The 22,694-nt window shown below is 35.4% G+C and overlaps 1 protein-coding gene and 1 long non-coding RNA gene across 3 annotated transcripts in view; one reads left to right on the plus strand and one right to left on the minus strand.

The window, feature by feature from the left end:
* Positions 1–22,694, minus strand: part of LOC113226422 (bifunctional glutamate/proline--tRNA ligase) — a 69,057-nt gene that overhangs the window by 13,421 nt on the left and 32,942 nt on the right. The window contains exons 10-14 of one of the 2 annotated variants that reach the window (XM_026459032.1): positions 9,881–10,084; positions 7,335–7,541; positions 6,720–6,920; positions 5,184–5,378; positions 108–251 (exon numbers count right to left, since the gene is read on the minus strand). In XM_026459032.1, coding sequence (XP_026314817.1) covers positions 108–251; positions 5,184–5,378; positions 6,720–6,920; positions 7,335–7,541; positions 9,881–10,084 — 951 coding nt within the window. The remainder of the gene's footprint in view (positions 1–107; positions 252–5,183; positions 5,379–6,719; positions 6,921–7,334; positions 7,542–9,880; positions 10,085–22,694) is intronic. The other variant, XM_026459033.1, reaches the window with a different exon arrangement.
* Positions 16,096–19,688, plus strand: LOC113226424. The gene is made up of 3 exons (XR_003310100.1): positions 16,096–16,239; positions 18,153–18,329; positions 18,735–19,688. It is a non-coding gene; the product is annotated as an uncharacterized LOC113226424 (long non-coding RNA).

Raw genomic sequence — 22,694 nt, forward strand, 5'->3', positions numbered from 1 at the left:
AGTTTATATATATAATTCAGGCTTTTTTTCAAATGCGGTAACACCCCTTGGACAGCATCAACCCCCAGCCCCCCCAACTATGCCCAAGATAGTGATGACCATAGTACCTCAACGTCCACGGTAGACTTGTCAGCTTTCTCGGTCTTCAGTTTGCGTACTTTCTCCCCTTGTGTGGAGATCTGCGCCGAAAGATCAGAGACCTGCGCTGCACTCGCTATGGTAGGTGCAGGGGATGCTCCGGGCTTCCATTCCTGGATGTATCAACGAGATTATTACTCTTTTAAAGAAAGATTATTATTGGATTAAATAGTGAGATACCAACTCTATATTTTCATAAGTAGGTGTTTTCAAATTCAATTAATTTATTCATATCAGACAACATACACCATAATAATAATACATAGAATTTCATTATATTATAAATATACTTCATATAATTAGTAACATGATGTAATTGTACGTATTATTTTTTCCGTACTTTTTGTTTCTTATACAAAACATACCCAGACCAATCGAGTGTATGAATGGGTTACCAAAAGAAAATTTTGATGTTTTGAGATTCTATTTTTGCTTAAGTTGTTTGTTACATGCTGAAACAGTGAACTATACTTAGACATTTGATTACAACTCCAGATGCTGTTATTTTCTTCGAAAACGATAGCAGAAATAAACAACAGTTTATTAGAATATAATAAATATTAAACAGTAACAAATGGAAAATATAAAACAATTTAGCACTGACAAAGAAGTCGCAAACACACGTTCATCACTAAATCGAATACGGTAATTTCAAAGAAAACTAAACTAACAATAAAATTAAATATGTATATAGTAGGACATTTATTTAATCAGGTGGTTTTTATGATGTAACAATATATCACTTGATAGTGTTGTAGTACAGCATAGATCTGCAAGCATAAATTATCATGTTCCTGTGTAGTAAATTGGTAGATAAAGTTCGCGTTATCAATATTGTTACATTGAGTTCTTAGGTTTTCGCGATTGTTACACATAGGAAATGAAACTATTTTTCCGGATTTAAATCGCGTATATTTATTTTTTCAAACAAACCGACGTTTCGGGCCCTTTATAGGTCCCATGGGCAACGACCATTTTACGTGTAACACGATTTTTGGGTTATCAATGCCATTTTTTAATTAATTATATCATAAAAACATGAAAAACTTTATTTCCCTCCAAAAATTTTGCTTTTGTATTCAGGGCAACGAAAAATTTAAATTTGCGTACCGAAGGAAACGTACAAATTTCCAGATTTCTCTTTATTTAAAAACAAAGTTGACAACATTATATTGCAAATCAATAGTATATTTCAACAACAATTCTACAAATTCATGACAAGAACCTAGAAATGTGAAGATTTGCGAGATTATGTAAATACCACTACGTAGCTATGTTTTTTTTATGATACTAAGTTATCGGACGGACAAGTCGTGCACCTGATGGTAAACGACACGTCTATCCATGGCAGTTGCAGTGTCACTCAGAGCTTTAAATCGCAAAGATCTGATGTGCACTCCCTCTCTATTTCACCAACACCCTTACCCTTCAAAACTGTGACAGCAGTATAGATACTATGTTCTACATACTTGCTGCTCATTTAAACAGAAACCAATACTGTCAAACTAGAAACAGAACCTTTTTGAAAATTTGTTACGTAATGTACTGGATTAATTAAGTAAATTTGATGTCTGTCGTTAAGGGTTATTAGTTAATTCTTAAGTAGCTAAGTGTCGTATTCCAGGGGGCCAATCGCGCTAATTGTCAAAGGTTTAACCAAGACCTCCAACCTCGCCAATCTGACACGTTGTGTACATTTCGTATCGCGCTAACTGTCAAAACAAAAACCTAAGCCAAAACTTAGACGTGTGACACGTAACGCACATTTGGTATCGCGCTAATTGTCAAACGTAAAACCAAAACCTAAAATGTTGCAAATTGGTATCGCGCTAAATATTTTGACATTTTAACCTCACATGTAACCTTGGGGGAATAGATTAACCTTTGCAAGGTCAAGGTTTGTGTGGCAGTTAATGGAGAGTAACTTTTCACTACGTTTATCGTATATAAAAGATGTTCCACGGTTACTTAAATGTTTTGGAAAGTGTTTATGAGGTGGATGTGGCCTAAGAACGGGCTTTAAATAAAAGAAAAGCATAGAAAGACGATCACATTTAACATGTCTGAGGAGAAATTCCGCAAACGATATACCGTTTGTCCACGGAATTCATTTCAGGATTGGTGGAAGAACTATGCCTACATATTCTCGTTAAAGGACGGTCTGTTGCATTGGATGTGGAGACAAAGGTAAGGGTTGAGTGGAATCCGAAAGTTCTGTTTTGCATAATAACCAAAATTTCTATACTGTGTAAATCATTATTAATTTTGTTACAGATTTTAATAGCTCGTATAGTTTTTAACAACTGGGGCGTACCAGACCCCCATTGGCAAGTGCTTATCACCCTTTCCCAAGTCAGTGTCAGAGAGGCACAAGCGGTAGCTGCTTCAAATAAACCAGTTATTATGAATAAATATGCAGCTTTCCTAAAAGGCATGCCGAAAGAGATGGTATTAAAAGGCGGTGAGAAAATAAGCTTTACAATGTACATCATATTTATTAGTTCTTGTCTTATTTCCTGTTGTTATTATCAAATTAAAATTACAGGTATAGGTAAAATATGTATAGTTGTATAAAAATATATTACAAGGTTACAATTTATCTCTTTTAACACTTGACTTTATACAACATATCGTCCCCTTACAGTGAAGCCTCACATATGCATTTTCAGTTTGTTTTTACTGATTTTTGTTGAATAAAAATTAATAATGTAATAATATAGTATCTAAAAGAGGTATAATTTAAGTAATTAAAATGCTAACTACACACATTATTGCATTTACTATACTTCACACCATATTTTTATCTTCATCCTAAAAAATTACATAGAAATATGAGGTATTCATTCTAAGATGACGATGTATACCTATTGTAATTGTTTATTATCTTAATATCTAAATTGATGTATACTTTTAAGAGGTTGAAATAAAAAAAAGAGTGTATTTTTAGTTTATTTATTGCCTCAATCTACCCCAAATCATCCTTCATTTCCGGAGCGAGCTTGCTTTTGATTCTTCAAAGAAGTCTGAAACAAAAATATGTATATAGGAAGATTGGAGACCTAAATTTAAGACTGTGCCATACCTCTAATGAGAGTAGTGACAGATAAAGCAGGATGGGTATTTATATACATACAGTATGAAGCCAACATAAACGCCAGAATGTTTAGGGGCCTTTTCAAAAAACATTTAAAAAAATGTTTATATCACTGTGGAAATATAAAGGGGACAAAAGTCTACAGATTAGACCTTCGTTCCTTACGCTCTTTCAGATTTCCACAATTGAACATATCATCAGCAGGAATTAAGAAAACATGTTGAAAACAAACCTGTCATTCTTGTTAAATAGTCTATCAAAAAGGTTAACTGCAGGCACCAACTCGGTAATTGCTTTGCAAATGGCAGCTACGGATTGGGCATGCAGATCATCTGCTTTGGCAGAAATAATAGCTGCCTCAGCCTGCACCCTGCCAGCATTCACTTGCTGTAAGAATGCTTCGCATGCTCGCTGCTCCTCAATGCATAAGAATTCTACCCGGCTCTGCTCCAACGCTCATCAGCTCGCTGTCAACGAAATAATAGATGTGATGGAATAAAGAGTGGGAAAGAATTTGCTCGAATTGAAAGTTACTTTGTTTTTTAATTAATAATAAAGAGTGAGAAAGTTACTTTGTTATTGAATTGTATGTTTGAAGTTATTTTGTGCTAGAGTTGGTGTCCTTTAGGAAGGTTGGTAGGGCCTCTGCCGCAGTCGATGTGGCGTAGATTCTCACCCTGCTTTTCATACCATTCCATACCTGAATAACAATAATAACATCGCATATTATAGTGATATGAGTTCTGGTACAATAACGGTGAGTGATCCACTCACTGTATCCTATTACCTCGCATTATAGCTCACCTTTTGGGATCTATTGCGGGGCCACAAAATAGCCACACACTCGCACCATAGGCGTGCTGATAACACGCGCGAACAACGCCGAGCGAAGTCATTCTCAAGCCAAATCTCTGTGCGATTCGAACTCCAGCAAAGATGGAGCTGGCTTACAGTGGTCGCTCGCCGTCCGACCGCATCCACACTGGCTGAAATACGAGCATCATTATTAATTCTACATTGCTAACATTTCGAAATTAATAGTAGTTAGCGTACCTATTTGATTGTATAAAAAGATAATATTTTATTAAATAGAATATTAAAAAAGGAAAACAATGTGTAGGTACTTGCCTCTGCGTGTTTTATCTACAACAACAACACACTAAATTCAATTAATTTGGTTCAAATCACAACACATATGTTTGTTTACAATAGAATTTAATGACATTTCTTTTACACACTTTTTTAAATCGCTCTTTTATAGACTTGAATTCGTAGATATTGACATTTCAGTGCGTTTTACGGTAAAATTTAGTCGGTTTTAGGAAGTCAAGGCACGTCTCTTAAAATTTAATACGAGGTTATAGTTTGAGGTTTAACTGAGGTTTAGGTTCATTAAAACTGATAGCGCGATTGCATTTTGTGCGTCGGTAGAACCATTAATTAACCAAAACCATAACCTCAAATGTTGTACGGTTAAACCTTGCGAAAATAGCGCGATTGGCCCCCAGAACTCTACTCAATGTTCAAGTCAGGACTCGAGTATCATTTAAAGCACTAGAAATCATACTCAGTCCTTGCCATTAGGGTCGTATTTCCAGTGCTTTAAATCATACTCAAGTCAGTGTTGAGTATTGCAGTGAGCACTGAAAATCAAACTCAAGTCCTTGCCATTAGGGTCGTATTTCCAGTTTTTGAAATCATACTCAAGTCTGCTCAAATCCTGACTTGAGCATTGAGTACAGTTCTGGAACACGACCCTCAGTCTGGTAACGAAGTAAGGTGTAATCTCTGATTTGCGTTCGTTGAAGTCAAACAAGTAACTAAATTTATTAATAGACAAAGAACAACACGAACAGTGTCATCATTAATTGTACAAATAATGTACCAATATTATTTTGTTCGAATCCATCACGTTATTATTTGTGGCTTTCTATTTATTTTATCTATTTACCTGGCCTGTAGCAGCTTTGTATTTGGTCTTCAAGTCAAGTAAAACTTTGACAGCCTCGTCGATTTTAGCCTTCTCCGATTTGGCGGTCTTCAGCATGCGCACGAGGTCTCCTTGTTTGGTGATCTCTTCATTTATTTTTGTTGCATCTTCTGAAGCAACGGCCGATGCTGGTGAGGCTGCTCCGGGTTTCCAATCCTTAATAAAAAGGCATGTTGTTCTTAGCATCACTTGTAAATATTGTAATACGGCTTAGAGCGGTTACACACGGCGATTTTAGTAGCGATGCAGTCGCTACTTGTCTACCTTTACACACACGCGCGCGCGATTTTAAGCAGCGTCGCAAACGCGATGCAAGCGCGCGACTGCATCGCTACACTTGGGATTTTAGTAGCAGTAGAGCTCCTTGTGAAAGAGTTCGCCCAGGGAAGTACTGCCACCTTACCTATTTCTGTCACCAAGCAGTAATGTCAGCATTACTGTTTCGGTTTCGAAGGGTAAGGGTGCTGGTGAAATTACAGGCACATGGGACTTGTCAACTTATGTCTCAGGGTGACGAGAGCAGTGGCAGTGTCCCTCAGATCTTTGCGATTTAAAGCTCTGAGTGGCACTGCAACTGTTATGGACAGGCGTGTAGCTTACCATCAGACGCACGCAGTGGCGGATTTGCCCTAAGGCCCAGTAGGCCCGGGCCTAGGGCGGCCAATCGTGAAAAAACCATTTTAAATGTTTTATTTAAATCTGAAACCTCCGAATCCGAATCCTGAAATCCTCCGAAATATTGAAAACTAGCAGCTAGTATAGTTAACTAAATTTCTGAATCGATTTCGATAAAAGTTGGCAATAAAGTGAATTCATTATGTAGTCTACCAATATATGATGAGTGCCGAGAAAGGGGCGGCTAGTATTGACTACATGAGTCAAGACTGCAAATCCGCCACTGGGCGCACGACTTGTTCGTCCCGTCACTTGATATTATAAAAAAAAAAGATTTATAGGCGATTGCATCGATGTAATCGCACGTTTGTATCGATGCAGTCGCGCGTTTGCATCGATGCATTCGCCTATAAATCGCAAGTGTATAGTGATGCAATCGCGCGTTTCATGAACGCGTGTTTGCATCGCTGCTAATAGTCGCCGTGTATAACCAGACATACACTGAGGGGATATTATGACTTGCAATTATTTTTTGAAGAAACCTCTGCAAAGGATTACATCAACTCATCCGAAGAACAAATTCCGATGTGATTATTAGCAAAAAGAGAATAAGTAGGTACGTTACGAGATTAATTTCGTTATTCAAACTAAGACCTATGTAAAGGTGTTTTGAGAATTTATATATCTTATTTCGTTTCGGAAATGTAAAATCGAACAACTGTCGATCTGACATCCACAGCGATGAAAAACGAACGAAGTGTACTATGTCCTGAAAACAAGTAGACTTGCACATAGATCTTTGTTCTACGGATGAGTCGACATGTATTATAAGTTGATATCGACTGGATTTTTTAATTTAAAATTAATATGATGATGACTGACCTGTCCAGTGGCTTGTTTGTATTTTGTCTTAAGGTCCAATAAGATTTTAACTGCCTCGTCGATCTTGGCCTTCTCGGCCTTTGCGGCCTTCAAGGATCGTACTAGATCTCCCTGAGTACCAATGTCTTCATTGAGTTTATTTGCATCCCCAGAAGGTCCTTTGACTTGTGTTGGTGCTTGGGCTGTTCCAGGTTTCCACTCCTGTATAATTGAAGCAAGCTTTAGATAACCCCATAGATGAGTTTTTTATAAGAGTAAAGAAGAATTAATATTAAAAAACATAGGTATAATAATGCTAATTAAACATAAAAGAGCCGTGGTTGCCTAATTAGTGGTTTGATCTGTCGCCTTTCAAGTACAGGCCGTGGGATCGAATCCACGAACCTCTGAGTTTTTCGGAATGTATGTGCGAAATTTATTTTGAAATTTAACATGAGCTTTTTTGAAACCTGCACGTCGAAGAAGGTTCACAACCCTCAGAAAACGTGTGAAGTTCGCAACTCACATTGGGTCATCGTGGCCTAAAACAATGACTTAAAGGAGATCCGTACCCAGCAATGGCACTTATAAATGGGTTGATGATGATGATGGTCATGAATGCTAATTTATAGTTACCTGTCCAGTAGCGGCTTTGTACTTGGCTTTCAGATTAAGTAAGACCTTGACAGCTTCGTCAACTTTGACTTTCTCAGCCTTGGCTGTTTTCAATGACCGTACAAGGTCGCCCTGTTTAGCGATCTCTTCGTTTAACCTGACTGCGTCGCCTGCTGGGCTCGTGACTTGAGCTGATGCTGGTGCAGATGTTGCTCCAGGCTTCCACTCCTGCCCGACACAATAAAATTCACCGTTAAGTAATCGACACGAAATACAGAATTAGTTCAACCAAGAGTCCTAAGCTGGAGTCCTAAGATCCAGGACTTTCCTAGTTTACGCTCCTGTCTCTCACAACGCTTATATGTACGCTCTGTTCTTTACTGTACTGTACTTTAAAAAAAAATATTGTCGGAGAAATAAATAAATATTATTATTACTTATTACGGAACAATTTATAGTGATGTTTAACCGACTTTAAAAAAGAAGGACGCGATAAAAAACTAAAATGTGTGAATCGATTTTAATGATTATTTTTTTGTTGAAAAGAGTCTCAAGTCTCAATTAAACTTGAACAAAATATTCTAAAAATGAAAACGGATTCGCGCACTTTCCGGTAAGCGATTTCAATAAAACAACTTTTGAGGTGGGTTTTTAAATTGATTTGTAGGTTACTTCATATAAACGTGTGCTAAGCAAGAACCACGCCATTTGTACTAACTATTTATATTAGATTAATCAAGTAATTATTCATAGAAAGATTCCTTCGAACTGAGGGGACCTGGGTCAGTACCATACCCGATCTTGTTATTAATTATTACAACAAACTATATAGGGGAATAATTTCACAAAAAAAAATTGAAATCGTAGTAGTAAAACAACATAATATTCATTACAGTCGAATATTTTAAGTTATTATTCCTAGGATTGTACGGACAACGGCACATCAGACTACACATTTTTGTTCAAAACTCGCTCCAGTGCAACGGAACAAGATACGTCAATGTGTAGCTTGGTGTGCTGGCGTGTGTACATAGGGTGCACTATAAGTTTCTGCAACTGGCCACTTACATAAACAATATTTAAAAAGTAATTACAACATTTGAAAATGGAACTCTTTGGCTGTAGAATACAGTTTGTTTCATCTGACTGTCACTTGTTTTTACATTGTGGCGTCATTTTAGAAATTGGCTACATCACCATGGATTTAACTCGTGAAAATTGGCGTAGTATGATTTTCTACGACTTTAACTGTAATTTAACAGCTCAGCGGATCTTCGCTCGGCTTCAAATTGCTTTTGGCGATGAAGCACCATGCAAGACGACTATTTATAGCTGGTTTGCAGAATTCAAACGCATGAATGTGAATCTCAGTGACGAATTTCGTGATGGTAGCCCATCCACTGCTGTGAACAACAATAACATCGATGCTGTGCGCCATATGAGCAAAACAGACAGGTATGTGACATAACTAATAGTAATAATAATAACGCACACACTCGACATAGCCCCGCACTAGGGAAACCCTGTGTCGCGGGTGCCATGGACACACAAATAGACAATTACAAATTACACCCAAACTCACGAGACAAACAAATGTAGGCCATACAAATATTTCTCCCGGCCCGGGAATCGAACCTGGGACCTCTGCATGGCAGTCCAGCATGGTAACCGTTCGGCCATGGAGGCAGTTAACATACCATGAGATTCGAGCATCTTTAGGCATAGGCATGAGTCAAATACAATCAATACTACACAAACGTTTGGGTGTGAAAAAGCTGTGCTCTCGGTGGATCCCACACAATTTGACCGAGGCTCAAAAAACGGATCGCGTCACTTGGTGCAATGCCATGTTTAGATTCAACGAAAGGGCGTCAAATTTGGTGTGGGGCATAGTAACAGGTGACGAAACATGGATTTATAGTTACGGTCCCAAAACAAAGCAGCAATCGAGCGTATGGGTCTTTCGAGATGAGCCGAAACCAACGAAAGTGGCGCGAGTGCAAAGTGATTGCTTCTTTTTTTAATAAAACTGGACACGTGGCTACTGTTGCTTTGGACAATCGTTGTACCGTGAATAGTGATTGGTACAGAACCATTTGTTTGCCATTTGTTTGAGAAACTTCGTAAAAATAACCGTAAACGCCGTATCATCTTGCACCACGATAATGCCAATTCTCACACGGCCAGACAGACAAATGAATTTTTGAAGGTGAACAACGTTGACCTTATGAGCCATCACGAGTACAGTCCCGACTTGGCACCTTGTGACCTTTATTTATTACCAAAAATTAAGAACCAGTGACGCGATCAACGATTTTCATCACCTGAAGAGGCTGTGGAAGAGTATGAAAAATATGTTACAGAGATTGTCACGGAGGAATGGCATAAATGTTTTCAAAATTGATTCATTCCTATGAAAAACTGCATTATTGATAACGATGAACAATAAATTCATTTCTGACCATTTATAGTATTTTTTCTTATTCATTCCGGAAACTTATAGTGCGCCACACGTATGTAATTACTAAAAAAGTTGTTAGTAAGTTTGTTAGTGAAAAAGATAAGACCTGTCCTGTAGTGACTTTGTACTTGGTCTTCAAGTCTAGTAGGACTTTGACGGCTTCGTCGACTTTGGTCTTGTCTGCCTTAGCGGTCTTCAAAGATCGGACAAGTTCTCCTTGCTTGGTAATTTGATCATTTAACTTGGCCGCATCAGAAGCGCTGGAGGACGCGGGTGTTTGCTGCTTTGTTGCTGTCTGGACTGGTTTTGGCTGCAACAATAGTGAGTGTTTATGTTTATTTGTGTCTATTATTTGATATCACATGAGACGATGATAATGTACTCAGCCAGGATATAGGTGATTTTGTCAAAGGGAGTGACGCATACACTATCGACTAAGCGACTCACGCGCGTCTAACACCACTTCAACATTTTCAGTTACTAAAGTAGGGATGGGCGTTACAAATCGTGTATAGTTATTGAATGTATATATTGTGGCAATATCGAATATCCGAAATCGTGTATTTTAGAAGTTATATATCGATATTGTTCCACACGTATTTTATAGCGATGCCGAATCAGGCAGAGCGATTACCGAGTGCACACCAACACGAAATCATATTTTCCAAACTATATACCGATGTTTCTTCGTATCAGATATTCACTCAGTGGATATAACGCGAAACTGCTTTTGTGCATCTTCGAAACTGTATCCTGTATGAGGGAAGTAAATTTTTTTATGGAAATTATTGTATTCTGGCGAAACGCGTTCCCATCCAATGGTGGCAACGTATCAGGGCGCACGCGGGCTATATCCAATAATATATAGTTTCGAAATCTGATTCCGAATATCAGTACCGGCATTGTATCAACGCAGCGCACACGACAGCTGCATCCATGAATATATAGTTTCAGAAAATATAGAGTTTCGAGATCCGATTTTAAATATAGATGTGTAGTTTCTATACGATATTCAGAAAAAGCTATGTTACCCATACCTATACTAACGTTTGCTAGCTCATGTGGTATTTTTGTCTCGCCATTCATCTATTGTATTACGCAACAAATTATTTTCTCTTTTCTGTCTGTTTTTAATAAACACTATGAAAGGCGGTTTAATTTAGGAAGATTGTCATCATAAACTACCCCCGTGGCCGAACGATTACTATGCTGATCTGCCACGCAGAGATCCCGGGTTCGATTCCTGGGCCGATACAAATTTGTACGGCCAACATTTATTTATCTCGTGAGTTTGGGTGTCATTTGTGGTTGAGTGTGTCCATAGCACCCACGATACAGACTCCCTAGTGCAGGGCGATCAGTGTAGAAAAGAACAGCCCTATGTAGATGTTTATCTCTTGGTACTAGCCCGTATTAGATTTCTACGAATGCTATGAAGATTATAATGTGATATTATAGTAAGTGTAAAAAATTCAATCAAAGAAAAAATAAGTTTTATTTGTATATCCGAAAAGTAACCACCCGAACCAATTGTAGTAGGTATAACCGAATCAATTCCCAATAAGAAACCTGATTGAGAAATTTATCAAATTACTTATTTATTTTTGATACAAAGATTAAAAAATGCGTCAATAATGAATTTCGAAACACTGTGATCCACCTTGCTGCATACATACCTAGTTTTCATAGTTTTAGGCACAGACATATATCTAGATTAGACGCTGCAAGTACAGTAATTTGTATGAAAACCAAGCGTGGCACATTTTTTGTACCCACTTTAACGTCACAAGAGCTATTTAGTGATGGAAACCTCCTTCTGCTCGCTTTAAATCGATTGATTCAACGAAATACATGTAAACACTATTCTTTTTTTTTCTATTTCACGATTCTAAATATAATAATTTTTGTTCAAGTATTTGTTGATTACAAGTAGTCGTAATATTAATATAATAGAAAAATACTAGAATATGATACTTAAGTCCGTTATTTTACTTGTTTATAAAAAATGATGATTACTTAAAAAAATTAAGACTAATTTTTAATCGACTTCAAATATTGAAATTATTGTCCTTCCAATAAAATGAGGTTATATAACATCTTTTTGTAATAGAAGATCTTATCGATTAACTTAGATAATGAATACACACGTCAATATATACTTTATACTTGCGACTGCCTTAATTGATTTTACTAGATGGTTTTCTGTTGGTAATTCATCAAATTGATGAATGCCAAGACAAATGAAAATGTAATTACCAGCTTACCCACAGTTATGGTGCTTTTGCAGTTTGTAATGGCACAATTATGCATTTTTTCGCGTTTTCGACTGGTGTTTATCTACGATAACGGTCGAGCGCGTTCTGAAGTGTAGCAGCGGCAAGTAAGTGAATTTCACTTACTTTGGGCACGCGTAGTACGTACACTTGCGGCATCTATCTAGATATTATGTCTGTGGTTTTAGGTAATTTTCATAGAATTTTATAACACACTATAATCAAGCAGTTCTATTAATCACAACATAATGCTAATAAAACATAATAACGATAAAAGATGTAACAATAATAGATTTAATAAGTTTGTCTTATAAAAAAAATAGAACAACAGAAATGTAAATTTGAAATGAAATCTTCAATATTGTAAAATGTCGTATCATTCAGGTAATGAAATAAGTTCTTAAATTCTGAAAATTATAGCAATTTCTAACTTTACGTGAAAGTTTCATGTAGGCCTTCGTAGTCATTACTCACTTTTGAAGTAAAGCCATAGTCGTATTCTAGATGTGCTACATGTGTTATTTATTATAATTATTATCTATAAATAAACCTTAGAACTTTACACGTGTTTCACTTACCTCCCTGCTTTTATACACTACTCTAGTTTAAAGTTCATTGTTTCTTTGTTTAAAGTTCTTAACTTTTGTTTTGTCAAGCTTTATGACCAGGTTAATTATATTTGAGTCAATCAATTAGGAAATTAAAATTTGTGTTTATGTTTGTTTCATAACCAAAAATTACCGTACAATAGTCGCAAATTCAAATTTCGATATTTTTAGATATCAAAGCAAGAAGTTTATTAACATAACTTGTTGCTAGGTATGTAACAATATGTTGCTCGTGTTTTTCTCCGAACCGCTATTTTGCAAGTGCTGCAGTTACAAATAGCAGGGCAGCATTAATTTCGGTTCAAAACGTAATAATAAAACTTAAGGTGTTCGTAGGTAGCTACGTCGAAGGCATGGTACAATAGGGTATTGTACCTACAGAGATGGTAGAAGTGGTCATTCGAGCCGGATATGATTCAACGACCTAAGCCACTCGAGATTAAAAATTGGGGATAACAATAAGTGTACGATCTCTGTACAATTGTAATGTAAGTCAGAAAGAATCCTGATTGAACCTCTGAGGAGAGCAGAAGTCTCCTCTTGATCTACAATTGTATGGAGATCGTACACGTATTGTTATCCCCAATTTTTGATCTCTAAACGATAGCTTAATACACCTTAAATAAAAGAAATTACGGTACCTACATCGCCTGAACATATTGCTTGTACTTACTTATACGTTATACAAAAATGATAGAATTAACTGACAGATTATCAAAGGGCAACGACCTTAAAGAGGCAGGTATAAGAATGTAAAACAATCCTACTTACCTAATACTTATTGAGTTATAAATTTAATAAATGAAACAAAATGTAAACACATGTTGAAAGGTACTCACTACGCGAAGTAGTGTGACGTGGAACAGGTTACACATTCACTTTCTACGAATTATCTTTAGATGTCAAATACGAAACGTAGTCGTGTTTCGAGTCCATTGCTTCAAAAGTCTTTGAAGCGATTTTATAACAATGTATATCAGACGGCATTGTATTAAAGTGCAGGAGAGTTTGGCGATTTGAAAGTGATAATATGTAGTAGTCGTCTTGTAGACGAATATAATGATATAATATTTTAAAATACATTATTATGTTAAGTATACACTAGATTGCATGCATACATTTTCTTATCATTAATGGAAATGAAAACTATGTGACGTAATATAATCGACGCCGGAAAACGATCTTGTCGTATCTCGAAAAATAGGACTTCACAACAGGGCCGAAAAACTATTTCAAAAAATAATTTCTCTTTAATTTGAATTAGTAGAAAGTAAATTTTAAAGTATGATGTATATAATCACAGTTTTTAAAATTACTTTATTAATTAGTATTTTAAATGGTAAATTATTTTTGAAAACGATACTTATATGCATATCGATATAATAGCTGAGCCAAGCTTTCAAGGCAAATGTACAAAGTGTACAGAAACAAGCATGACTAAAATTAACCTTAAGAAAGAGTCATTTTAACCGACTTTAAAAAAAGGAGGAAATTCTCAATTCGACTGTTTTATTTTGTATGCTTGTATGTATGTTACGCGATAAATTTGTGAACCGATTTTGATGATTTTTTTGTTGGAAGGTGCCTCAGTATTGGTCCCATTCAAATTTGAACAAAATATTCCATCTCTAAGGGCACACTTTCCGGTAAAAGATTTCAATAAAACTTGGCAAATAGAAGTAATTCCATGAACTTTCAAGGACGATTTAAAAAAATAAAAAGTTAATTCTTCACATAAATAATAAACTCTTTATTTATTTAAGGACTTTGATCATTATTGTACTTGTCAGCCCCATTGGAAAAACGATACATCAAGAAAACACTTAATAATCTAAAATAAGACAGATAAATGAAAATACTACCTAACCGGCACTACATTACATGTTGGCTCCGACAAAACGTATTGAAACCACCCAACGTTAAATGTACGGAAACCAATCTGTGCAAAAAACCGTACCCTGTTAGATTCGTTCGAACGCACTCCATGAGCAAATGATGACATAATAATGTGTATGAAAAACAATTTATTAAATTTAACCAACTCCTGCTGTCCCGATTTTTTTCGTCTCATACAATGAAACTGAATCGATCAACACTAAAAATTGATCAATTCTATTCATTTGTATGAATACATACAACTCATACTTAACCAAATAATTGACTATGTCATTACTATGATAATTGACTATGAAAGATAATTTTATTACTTTATTTGTAGCAGTTTTATTATCTGTAAACTTATTGTTAGCTCTTAAAGTAGGTCAACTAAAACCTCCCTGCGTACGTCATATTAAATGTGTTTAACGTTAACATTTTGGATATTTTAGTTTTATTTTTTTAAAGTTATTTATGTCGATTTACTCATTAGGTAACGTACAAAATCTCGCTGATGTCCCGAAAACTTCAATGTCCCGAAAACTTTAAAAATTATTATTTCGGAAATTATGCGCAGTTGGTACTTGAGTTTTTTGTGGAATTGGTCTTAATGTGCGGCTAGGTTTTAAAGCAAGTTGCAAATCCAACTAATATAAAAAGCCAGAAAAAAATTAAGTAAAAAATGACTAAATGGCGATTTACTCGCAGCCTATATGTGCCAACACGGCCGCGCGGCCAAAAACGGTATATAATATGCCTACAAGTAAATCCTTTCAAAAAACAATCTAAGGAATTACTTAGCTGCAACTACTTGGTCATTAGAATTTTATTTTCAAAAAATATCAAATACGGGACATAAATAAACGAAACGTTTTCTCTGGTTATTTTGTTAACAGGGACATGTTCGATTTTAGGGTTAAAAGCTCGCTGTGGGGCGTCCCAATTGTAGCCATTCGAACAGATTAAAAATCAATTTCAATTCTTCAGCAGAGGTACGATTTTTTTTCATGTACGCTTAGTGAGGTATAAATAAACATTGGATAACATCACCTACGTTGCCCGATCCCAAAGTAAGTAGCTAAAGCATTTGTGTTATGGAAATCGGAAACAACGATGGTACCACAAACAGATCCGAGACAATATAGACAAGTTAGTTTTCTACACTGACCCGGCTGGGAATTGAACCCGGGACCGCTGAGATGGCGACATCATGAAAACCGGTGTGCCAGCCACTCGACCACGAATTGAAAAGTGATGAATGAAGGCTGCTTGCCTGTATTACTTCCGATAATCCAATGCCATTTTAGTTGTTACCCAGCTGTGGGACGTATAAATGGGTTGATGATGATTGATGACACATTTTTCAACTAGTAGGTAGCATGAAAAATTATTCACTTACGATTCGGGATTTTTTAGTTACAGATTTTTTTTTTAAACACTGATTTGAAATACGCTCTCAATGTGATCATTTTATTCTTAGGGTTTTTTTTATTTTTAGGTTCTGTTTTATTCATTAACTTTAGTGGCACCTTGCGGTCGGGGCGTTCAGTCTGCTCCCGCCTCAGATTCATTGAGGGCGCCTTAGATTACGCATGTGTTTATGGTGTGTACTGAATTCTTTGATTTTTTGCGATCGAACTCATACATAACTCACCCGATTGTGTTAACGCGACACAAAATTTTTTGACGAAATTGTATTTGTCATGTAGGTGAGTAAAATTTGTCTGTCAGCCGATGCAATGTCAAAAAAAATCGAAAACATTTGAATCAGGCGCGTACAGAGTAATTAAAATTTTCTAATCGTTACTCACGGATAAATCGCTATTTGTTTAATGTTAATACAAACACGGTGGAAGAAAGGTATTCGTACGATTGTTAATAATATTGTAACAAGTTCGATCTATGAAATTTCGCTTGATTATGTATTTTCAATAATTTATTTACATGGCTATTTGTTTTAATAATTTTAAGCAATTTGGAGTAGTCACTTAAAACGTAGGTAAGGTAATTTTAAATAGAATAATGGAATATCTACAAAATTTGAAAGACAGTTTAGTTTGCATTTTAGTCTACCTCCAAAGTTTTTATTTTCGTTTCAAAGGAAATTATTTTGTTGATATTTGCTCTTTATGTAGGTACATATTTATCAAAAAAACGATTACTCGTTACTCAATAATTGGCCCCAGTAATTTGCGAAATACGTACTTTATTTTGCATAAACATGTAGGCTGTTATTTATGTGTAATTACGTCACTTGCGCCTAAATCTTTCTAAATGCAGTAAATGCAAGAAAACTGTAATACAATATTAACAATCAACACAGCCATGAAAAGTTATCTACCTAACTGAGTTTTATTGTTATAATTACTTGTGTAGTGAAATGTTATAAGATTATATTACATATTTCTAAGAATCCAATTTATGTATTACAGTATTTTTACTTAACAAGCCAAAAAAGAATAGTAATGTATTTCAATGAAAATTTGCTGTAATGGACAAACAACTCAAAATAAGTGAGCCTGAAGTTGTAATAATCAATTGCGATGATGACAATACACAATTGGTGCCTAAAAAGAAAATGATAAAAGGTAAAAGACAAAAGAAACGTAAAGTTCAAATTGATTCAACGGATAACAAAAGGCTAATAATCACTCAAAAAGTAAAGAAACAAAAGTTTCAATGTATTATAAACCTTACAAACATTTGCAAGCACAAATATAAAAGTAAAGTCACCTTAGATTCTTTTATAAATAAAAAAAATAAAAAGGAATGTGAAGACTTAAGAAGCAACTCCATTTTGGAACGAGTGCCTCCTCGTTGTATGAGAAAAGGTTGTCAGTCTGCTAAAAAAAGTAATTACCATAGTAGACAATCAAAGAAGAGGAGCACTAAAAAAGTTAGTCATATTTTATTTATTTAGCCAGAGTATTGGTCTTACTAAAAAGTTTATTAATTGTCACTATAAAGCCAGTGAAGCCAGCTGAAGTCTTGAAACATGCATGTTGGAGAAGAGTGCATGTAAAGGACAACCTTCAATAGGCTAGCATGAAGTACTGTACCAAGTAGTGGGGTGTACCTAATGAGTTTACATTTATGAAGGTCCTTCAAAGTGGTAGTCAATGATTTTTGGCGTTAAAGTTCGTAGTGTTGGGAGAAGAAAATAGTTCTTCAAAAAAGTGCAATATGGGCTCATTTTTGTCTTATCCATCCAAAGATACTCTTAATACAGGTTTAATTAGAAATGTTATTGAATGTAAAATTATTAAGATTTCTCCTTTTTTTTATAACACCAAGTGACGGGACCTGCGCCTGGTAGTAGTAATTCAGAGCTTCAAATTGCAAAGATCTTATGGGCACTGCCTCTGCGCCCGTCATCCTGAGAATAATAAATAAAGAACACAAGTTGACAAGTCCCGTATACCTGTAATTTCACCAGCACCCTTATGTTTCTAAACACATTACTGCTGGGCAGCTAATGGGAGCTTTACTATACATGAACAAAATGTATAATATATTTTGGATCTAAGTACTTATAAGTACTTTTGTATCCTAATTATTCCACCCTACATTGTTTTGTATCAAACCATCATTTTTGCAATACAATTTACAACATTATTTTCAGGAAAATTTAAAAACCTCTATACATAAGAAAAACGCATCTAACAGAATACTCCTATCGCCAATTTCTACAATAGATTTGAGTGAAGAAATATCTACAATTTCATATGAAAATATCAGTTCTGACAGCTTTGTAGAATCTGAAAATGAATTGGAAACTTTGATCAAGCGCACCAGAGATGTAAGTTTCTATACTTCATTGCTGCTCTTAGAAATTGTAAAATTGCTATAACAATTCATATCTTTAATCAAACATTATATTGGCTGTAGGGGCCAGGGAGTTTTAAATAATATGGTCCATGTAAATATATAGTTACTATGGAACCCTGACATCATGGCATTAATATTTAACTGTGCCAAATATTACAACGATCACCTGGTTTCAAACTAAGGTATTGTACAATGATTAGGTAGCACACTCTGATACCTAATCGAATCCAGGGACTTCTCATATATGTTGTCGAGTTCGTCAAATTATTGCACTTTACCATGTATTGTTATTAATACAAATATAATTTAAAATTGTGAAAAATGTTACAATTTTGTCAGCTTTTAGCACATAATCCCTTGTGTTTCTTTTTTAAAGCGTGAAAAACAACTAATAATGACATTTGAGAGCAGTTCACCATTACGGGGAAGCCCACATCTCGTGGAAATTAGTTCCGAAGAAGACAACATTAAGTGCAGTGAAAGTGCCTCAATACATTCAATTGCTACACTTGTGCTTGACCCACATTCGAACTTATACTCTCCTACGAACCCTAAAATGTGTCCTATAGAAAATTATTCGTCCACACAGATTATTGGTAGTCCAAACAAGTGCAACAGAAAACACAGATATTCAAATCCTATAAACATGAACCCAGAAGTATATACAAGTAACATGAAAAATGTTACTTTACACAAGTATCCTGTTTCAACAAATACACAGTGTGTAAGCCCAGAGAGAGATGTCTGCCTGAAAATAGAGCATTATTCTCCAATTATAGTTCCTACTAACATTGAATGTACTACAGGCAACTCTTTTGATATAAACACTCCTAAGTGTGAAGTTTTATCTCCTACGATAAAATCGAATTTGGAACAAAAAATTTCCTTTTATTCAGCAGGTACTGAACCAAATATAAAGAAGGAACCTTATTCCCCTGTTATAAATTATTCAAATATGTATTTAGGACCTTTCTTACATACTGATAGCACTTCCCACGTCTTTCAAAACTCCGACCCTTTTGAAGGAAATGCCAAATCAATATGTTATAAGTTGCTAGATGATAAGACTGAAGACTGAATCATAAATTTGCCTCTAATGACAAAAGATAGCTAAGTGTCGATAACGTACGTCGAGTTGCGGACACCAGCCCGTTACACCAAGTACCAAGTACAACGTACAAGATGTACTTAAAGTAGCATTATTTGATTCAATCTTGGCGTTAATTCCTAGATCTAAGTAAAGTTTGAGTAGTTAAATAAAAAGGTAAAGGTTTTTAAGTTTGTTTTTGTGAATTTAATTAAACATTGTGTTATAAAAAAAAAGTAAACGACTGTGTAAAATTTTTCAAAAATTTTTCGAAAAAAGGAATGTGGAACAAAATGTTAATTAAATCATTTTAAGTAGGTAGCTATATATAGGTATAGGTAGGTAGGTAGTATTTAAGTTTCTTTAGTTTTTTACTTTTGTCGTATTTTGTGTGTATGTTTCTTGTTATTAAACAATGATTAATGTGTACTGCCGGTGATATTAAAATAAAAATATAATTAAGATTTATTTCCTACTTTAATGTAATTTGGGCATGTTAGGGTTATTGTAACATGCCCAAATTACACAACAAGGGCCTATCAAAACTTGTTAATTAGTGCTTTTCACTACGCTTCGGTTCAAGACAAAATGTAAAGTAGTTATATTTTGACTATAACTGTAACAAACAATTGACAGAATCTATATTTTTTGACCATAATTTTGTAACAAACAATTCACAGAATCTTTAATGATTATATTATTTACCATTCTCATATTATAATGATTATTGACCTTTCTTATCCCAAATTATCTCTACCTAATCAAGTAACATGTACGTCTGGAAAGATAGTGTAGACTTTAGCCAGATCAATTAATTATCTTCAAACAAGGGATTGTCAGTGTTATAAAAAGGATCCTCTCCTCTTAACAGGCAACTTGTAGATACGTATCTACTCGTAATACATAGTTGGAAACCGCTCTCCGTCACACAAGAAACCCTCGACGAAACTCGTACATTGCTTTATTGGTGTCAGCTTTATTGGTGTCAGGAGTGTTGGATCGTATCCTGACAACGAGAACAGTCACGATATTTCTTCTTCTATTTCTACAATAATTCGAGTTTTTCAAATCGTAAATCCGCGAGCACTAAAAGCCGCGACCACGTAGTAGTTCGCCTACACCACACTACTGTGCAAAGAAATCGCTCGTGAATACTTGAATACTACGGCAGTAGCCAGTTGGTGAAATTTGTAGAACCAGTTGAGAATCAGTTGGGAGAACGTCAACTACCGATCGAATTAATTTTTCTTTGTGTTCGACCTTTGTAAAGTGATGGAGTTGTGAAAACAATATTTAAAAGTAAAAAAAAACTGAATGCATCTTATTGCGAATAGGATTATAAATGTTTATGCATAATATTTAGTTATCCACTTATAAACGAGAATATAATTTTGTTTGCATTCAGTAATTTTTTGAATTTTCAAACCGTGTCTTCTTAACTCCACCATTTTGAGTTACGACAATGGGTATTTGGTTGCATGTGCGATGTGGTCATAGAAAATTGTAATAACGCATATGCAATCCTGTGAGGGGGGATTCTCAATACTAAGGAAGCGACATTACGATATGAAGATCGATTCAGGTGCATACGATCTAACGATTTTTTGTATAGGTACTTAAGCAATGACCACCAATAGCGACAAGACCCATAAGCAATAACAAACCTCTTGCACCGTGATATCATCATACGGAGATAACACTAATGCATACCAGGGCTCGATAATGGCAACGTTATCTTGGGATGCATTATATAACCATATGAGAATAGTGAGTAATAGTAGTTTTTGCATCAGTTCAAAGCACATTCCTGGACTGGGCCTCAATCTTAATAGCATCCTGATGATAACTGAAACATATCTTATTAGCTTCCTGACGACATGAAGTCAGAGATAATATAATAATAATAATAATAATAACGCACACACTCAACATAGCCCCGCACTAGGGAAACCCTGTGTCGCGGGTGCCATGGATGTCTATGTGTATAGACAACCACAAATTACACCCAAACTTACGAGAGAAATAAATGTAGGCCATACAAATATTTCTCCCAGCCCGGGAATCGAATTTGGAACCCCTGCGTGGCAGTCCGGCATGGTAACCGGTCGGCCACGGAGGCAGTTAAATGGGAATCGTAAATCCAATTTGTTCTATTAACAGGACAAATAGCAAGAAAAGTAGCAGTAGTCCTGTCAACAGAACTATATAGTGGGAATAAACGATCACCCTGGATTTTGGGCGCTAATGGGTTTTATGGTTTTAACCCGATTAAGTCCGACGATAACAAAGCGCCGGGTGCGCTTGTCCATCTCTGGCTTCATGGGGTTACGAAACACATCATCATCAACACGTTATTTATAAAATATAAACGCTAATTACGGCGCAACACCATTTTTATAGATTCAATTACTTTTGCGGAAAACCAACAAGATCAATAGGTAGTTTTTTTCTGTCAATTTACAGGTTTTAGGAGTCGATACTACCTCAGCTCGAATTCAATTTTTTCCTGTACGGGAATACGGTTCATTTTGCTTGAGTCGAGCGGCAGGGACACTGGCTTAGAATTAATTTTTTCACATCGTATACTAATCAGTGTATTTCCTCAATTTTACAACATATTTTATCCAAAGTGATTGATTCAACACTCACTGTTATCCGGAATCAACCAAAGCCATTTGAGTTTGTATCGACTCTGAAGAATGTGTCTTGAAAATTCATGATGAAACTTTCGGTAAATTAGGCCGAAATTGGAATAGGTATCTGTACTTTTCTTTTTCAAAAAAAAGTATCTTCTGAGCGTGTTTTCACAGTTTTAGAAATCCTAATTGTAACCTAATTGAATATAATAATCCTAATTGAAACGAACTTGGGACTCGCAATCTATCAGTTTCGGTGTACGTATATAATGTTGCAAGCCGTCTTTACTACATTCGCGTCTATAGATATTATATGTATATTGCTTTAGCTACAATACAAATACACTTAAAGAGTTTCGAATACTTTGTAAGAAAAACATTAAAGCTGTCACCATATAGTTAAATATCCTTTCACCGTACAGATCAGTTCAAAAGATTTATAGGCACCGAGATGCTAATATGCACGTTCATATGTAATGTGACCAGCATTATTGTGGTATTTTAATTGATATTTAAAACTAGATAATACTGAATCTATATCTTTTTAATCAATAGAGCTTGTTACATTTTGATAACCACATTCCATCGTAATTGTTATTTTATGTATTTTGTT

The sequence above is a fragment of the Hyposmocoma kahamanoa genome, unplaced genomic scaffold, assembly GCF_003589595.1.
Source record: "Hyposmocoma kahamanoa isolate Upper Pololo Valley unplaced genomic scaffold, ASM358959v1 192, whole genome shotgun sequence".
In the NCBI taxonomy this organism is placed as follows: domain Eukaryota; kingdom Metazoa; phylum Arthropoda; class Insecta; order Lepidoptera; family Cosmopterigidae; genus Hyposmocoma; species Hyposmocoma kahamanoa.